The sequence below is a fragment of the Vombatus ursinus genome, unplaced genomic scaffold (genome assembly GCF_900497805.2).
Source record: "Vombatus ursinus unplaced genomic scaffold, bare-nosed wombat genome assembly UNPS02014812.1, whole genome shotgun sequence".
Classification (NCBI taxonomy): Eukaryota; Metazoa; Chordata; class Mammalia; order Diprotodontia; family Vombatidae; genus Vombatus; species Vombatus ursinus.
The window spans coordinates 93,570,745-93,576,797 of NW_020954590.1; the positions used below are offsets into that span (position 1 = coordinate 93,570,745).

At 34.1% G+C, this 6,053-nt stretch overlaps 1 protein-coding gene across 3 annotated transcripts in view; it reads right to left on the reverse strand.

Moving 5' to 3' along the window:
- Window positions 1-6,053, reverse strand: part of LOC114054118 (eyes absent homolog 1) — a 161,194-nt gene that overhangs the window by 74,993 nt on the left and 80,148 nt on the right. For all 3 annotated transcript variants that reach the window (XM_027877251.1, XM_027877250.1, XM_027877249.1), the window contains exon 8: window positions 1,078-1,217. In XM_027877251.1, coding sequence (XP_027733052.1) covers window positions 1,078-1,217 — 140 coding nt within the window. The remainder of the gene's footprint in view (window positions 1-1,077; window positions 1,218-6,053) is intronic.

Consider the following 6,053-nt stretch of genomic DNA (forward strand, 5'->3'; position numbering starts at 1 on the left):
ACACACACACACACACACACACACACACACACACACACACACACACATATATATTTAGGGGAGAGTGCTAGGTAACAATATGCACACATTTATTTGTCTATCTGTTGAATGGGTGCAATTTCAATCTTAGCTCTGGAACAAAGAGGCAGGACTGTTCTATCCTTTGCTCCAGTAAAGACAGAATTTGATTACAAAGTAGGCTATCAGTTTCTCTTTTGTTCCTCATATTTCTTCTCATTAAAATATTGAAAAGAAATAAATTAGCATCCAATCCTTCCCTTTTTTTAAAAAAAGCTAAGTTTTAGTAGTTATATAACTTGAAAATACTCATTTTCTATCAGATTCTTACCTAGCATGATGTAAGGGTTGCTAACAGGAAATAACAATTTGCCCTTGTTGGATGTTAAAGCCTTCAAATGTGGAGTTAGTAGTAAATTATTTAGAAAATTTAAAAAAATTATGCATAAATTCTGTCTCATTCTCTACACACCAAGGTTGAATTTGGTGATAGGAACTGTAATAATTATGACAAGGACCCCATGGAATATAGTGCTTTCTTATTTCTATCCTCTCCTTCTCCCTTCCCCTCCCCAACCACCACTATCACCATACAAAAAAACTAGCAGACTAAAATGTTTTCCATTGGACTTCAGTTTGGCAAGCAATAAACTTTCATTGTAGTAGACTCAGAGCCATGAAATCTCCTCCTCTTTAAGGTCTTCTCCTTTTAAAATAAACATGCTAATGGTCTGTCTTAATATAGAACTACTCTCTACTCTTCATACAAAGAATTTGTAAAATTGTTTTTGATGGTATTGTGATAATTTCCAGAATTCTTGCTGTTTAATAGGAAATTAGAGGAAATGTGGAATTTTATGAATAAAATTGGCTTTATAAGCAAGAGTTAGATAATTTGCTATCATACTCTGGAGGAAAATGAAATATCAATAAGACAATTGTTTTACTATGTAATTTCTCTGACAGATAAAGCAGTAAAAATATTCTGTGGTCTACCTATGCAAATACACCTACGACCACCATATAGCTGTTTCCTCTGGGCCCAGGCACATAACATACCTCAAGGTCAGAATCTGGTGGTGGTGAAGGGTTATTGTTTCTTCGGCCCCGCCCACGTGATTTCCCATCTGAACCACGGCGCAATCGATCTGAATCTGAATCTTTAATAGGTGTTGAAGGACTGTGGATTGTACTGTACTCTGCTGAAATACACAAATGACTTTCACCTTTTAGTTTTGATACTCTGGTATCAGTTTTTTTTTAATTCAAAGGGAACTTTTTAATAACTATTTACACTTCATTTCACCTCAATTCTAGATTAACTCTAATGATATAGGTAATATCTTTTAGAAGGCAATCACTTTGCAAAAATGTTAGATAGGATCATAGACTTTTTTTTTTTAAAGGACAAAACACATCAACATCAGACAATATCACCTTAATTTGAAATTGGATAAAATAAGTTGCATTCTAACTTAATATTTCATTTTTCACATCTGTGGTTCTGTGTGATACAACTCAAAGTCACAGAGTAGCAAAAATACTTTGTCAGCTCCCTCCTAAATTCTTCTAAATGAATAGTGCTTGACAATGTCAAGACAATCATTAATCTGTCATAGTAGTTGTTCTTCCAGCTGCCTAACAGCCCAGAGAAGCCTTTTTGGTTCATGGAAAACGATGAACAGGAAAGTAGACTCTGGGTTGAAGGTAGGAGTATGATAGCATATAGAATTGCCTCTCTACTATTAGCCCAGGGAAATCACTCAACCAGGCCTATATGACTCAGGTAATATGACATGCGTATTAAGTGTAGGACTGTTCTCCTCATGCATAGGGTTACAGCATATAACATATACTTTCTTTCCTTACACAAACCCAAAGGACTTCCTCCATAGATTTGTGACACTCTGCTTTTCACTTATGAGAAATTACTTGAATATTTAAAAAATAATACATTAGGATTAATTACTGATATTCTACTAGTTTATTCAATTGGAGAGAATATGTATTCTATGATGCTATTAATAAGTTAAGAAACTTGATATAAAATTGCTTTTCACTCTTAAAATATATTGCATAATTCACTTCTCCAATATTTTTTCAAACAATACATTAGCTTTCACAAAATTCTAGGTCTTATAGAAGATAACTACTACCATGAAAATAAGTACTTGCTTCCAACTCCTAAAATTTATTTCTAATGAATAAATGAATGAATAATATTGAGTGTAATTAAATATATTTTTAAATGGGGGAGTGAGGGAAATCACCCCTAGTTAAGTATGCTTTTCTTCTATTGAAGGATAAAGGTATAAATAATCATGCAATGCTTATTAAAAGAAATTTGTAAACTACTTTAAGCAAGGCCATAAGCCTGAATTTTGTACATTTGTATATGTAGTAACATGATTTACATTTGGAACCTGAATACATATTTCTGCTATATTTTCTATCATATCACATTTGAAAAAAGCTCATTCCTTCCTAATTCCTAATAAATTAATCACATCAACAATGCTATAATTTCTAATTGTATAATTTGCTTTCCTTTGTTCTCATTCTCAGTCTGTTTCTTATGTTCAATAAAAAAAGGTCAATCCTTGCTAGTAAAAACAAAATGAAGGATGGGGAAAAAGATCAACAAAAACAACTAGCTATTCTTTAGGAAACTGAGGATTCTCATAGGTACAATGCTGCCTTCCAGTGTATTTTCTTGTTTAGCTTTCAATATTAAAAAGAAATATGGCTTCAACCAATTGTCTTTGGAAATAATTTTTTTAAAAATTTAATCTCTTTTATCAAGTTGAAATTTGTCTGAAATGTTTCCGTTTCAGAATTTTCCCTACTTGTTATATATCTCAGCATTGAAATATTATATATATAATATGTATTATCTGTAGTGTTATACCTTTCAAATATTTAATAAGAGATGGCAAACATCTTCCCTCAGTTAAGTCATTGCTCAGCTTAACTAAATTATATAGCACTTATTGAGTTCTTTTTAATCTGTCTGCAAACTTTTTTTTCCGTGTGGTCTTACAATCAGTTCATTTTTCCTCTTTGGACATCCTTCAGAGACTATGCCTGTTTTTTTTCAGAATTGTGTCAGAGTGAAATGATACACCCCTTCAGGTTTTAGCTTTAGGAACTCAGGTCTTATAAAATTGATTGTTTTATCTCCTTTTAAAAATACATTGTATATTGTTACAAAACTAGCAACACATATATAACACATAAAGAACCTGTGATTTTGTATACACATACAAAGATAAAATAAAAAGAAGCAAAATATATTAAAATACAATAATTTTTCCCTGTTAAATCAGGAAATACAGTGTGGTAGAACAGGTAGAGAGCTGGTCTTGGAGTCATGAAGGTTTTGCTTCTGATGCATGCTAGCTGTGTTACAACAAGCAAATCAATTAGTGTCTCACTGGAGCAATTCTCTAAAACCATATACATCACAGACAAGTTGCTGACCTGAATCAGTGGAGACAGTGTCTGCACCAGAAATTACCTCCCTTGATGAAAGTACAGGTCTTGACTTCTCCCTACCCTATCTTTATTCTCCCCAAATCATAAGAGTCAGTATGGTATGCTGAAAAGAGAACATCACTGGAAGAAGCAGATGTGGGCTGTGGTCCTGATTTTGCCACTGGGTGCCCTTCAAGTAGCTCTCGAATTTCTTTAAGTCTCAGTTTCTTCTTGTATAAAATGAAGAGTTGTATGAGATCATCTCTAAGGTCTTTCTCAGCCCTAAATTATTTGCTTTTATAGTGACAGAAATTATCACTATTATTATTTAATAAAGAGTTGGAAGGAATCTTACGAGTTACTTCATCCAACTCCCTACCTGATGTATGTCATAATAACGTGATTGATTTTCCCCTCCCTTCAAGAAACACATGTTCTCTGGACAGAGAGGCCACTCATCTCCTAGTCTGTTCGTAAGCTGAGTGTAGGTCTAAACATATAGATGTCTTTCTGTTGAAAGTCTCAATGCACATGTCAGAGAGTCAGAATAACAATGGATATTTAAAAGATATTCAATGAATTTATACAAGCTGAAAGCAGATTATATCTTTTTTTTCCCTCCCTGTTTCCATGGAAAGACAGCAAAACCTTTTACCCTCACAATTTCTCTAAACAAAATGGTATGGAACACAGGGTTGCTTCCTACCTTTGGGGAGACAAGTTTTAAGGCATCTCAGGCTATCTGGGCCAATTACTTCTTCAGTTATTTAGCTCTCCTCTCCCAGATACAATAATGATTTCAAATCAAGATAAAATGCCTGCACAGAGACTTGAATATTCTCTACCAAGTGACTTCTCATTCCTAACTTCATTTCTTGTTTCTGGGGAAATGTTGCCTCTTCAGCCAGCACAGCCTTTTCTCTCATATTTACATTGTTCTTTTTCCTCAGGATGTCTTTATAGATACCTGAAATAGTTTCCAGGATCTCTTCCAACTATATTCTTTCCATCATCAATAGCAGAACAGAAGTACCACCTTCAAGAAAAACCTTTCCAGCTCTAATCTTTCGCTAATTTATTTGTACCATTATACAATGTTACCTGTTCCTACTAAATACTATATTACATGTAACAGTATCTTCAATGGTCTCTCCCACTGAGACTATAGATATTGTTACCTTATCTTTAAGAGTGGCTATAGAATCTTGAATATAGTTTAACTGCCAGTCTATGAGGAGTCACCTGTGACGGACCTATTTTCCTGTCATGATTGAGGAAAGAGTGAATGAGGTACACACACACACACACACACACACACACACACACACTCGGGGAGGGAGGAAAGGATGAAGAGGATGTTTTTTTAAGAGAAGTGTTTTAATTTTTGTTATTCAAAGAAGATGAAGAAAATTTTTGAGAAGATATTTACCTGGTATCTTAAAATAACTGAATGATGGGACCACATCACATAAGGGAAAAGAAATCAAGTGTTGTAGTAATAGGGGCCTTCATCTGCTATATTTTTTCACAATTTAATATTGTAAATAATAATTTCTGTCTGTCATCATTGTGTATCTTGTTAATGAGTTGCATGGACAGTAATTTTAACATTTATTTAAAGAATGAAGGTTGAGACAGAGAGATGGAGACAGAGACAGAAAGACAGAGACAGAGACAGAAAGACAGAGACAAAGAGAGAGAGAGACAGTGTGTGTGTCCACATGTACTGGTCCTCACAAGAAAACAACAACAACAACAACAGTGTAACTTAAAATGTCTTTTCTTCTTCCAACCCCTATAATGAAATAGCTTCATATGGACTAAACTACCATCCTAACCATGTCTCAAGATTATTTCTTTTTCTTATAAATCAATTAAATTGAACAAACACTTATTGAATGACTACTATATACAAGCTGCTTTGTTTGGTGCTGGGGATCTAAGATTAAAAAAAAAAAAGACCCAGTGTCCGCTTTCACAGATATTAGAGGTTACACGGGGTGATAAGAGCTATGTCTAGACAAGTGGTATATAAAATAACATAAAACATAATGGGGGAGAAAACATTTTTATTTTGGGTGGAGGAGACTTCAGGAAAGAGATAACACTTGAGCTGAGCTTTGACAGCGAAAATAATTTTAATAATATAAGTGAGAAGATTATGGTAAGCACACAGCATTTGAATTCAGAGAGCCTGGTTCTGATCCTGACTCCATCACTTACTGTGTGGCTTTGGATACATACTTTTGCCTCTATGTACCTTAGTTTCCTCATGTAGAAAATGAGAGAAGGACCTCTCGGATCCAGTTTCACCTCATTGTATGAGCTTCTGAGGAGATAGTTAGTCCATTTCAGGCAGAAGGAATAGTTTGAGGTAGAAGGAGGGAGGTGGCCCTGTCCATTTTGATTGAAATTTAGAATATTTCAGGAGGAAGGATTATAAAATAAGGGTATAAAGGTAAGTTGAAAGCAGATTGTGAAAAATTCTCAATGTTTTAATCTATTGACCAGTAATTTCTTTCTTTCTTTCTTTCTTTCTTTCTTTCTTTCTTTCTTTCTTT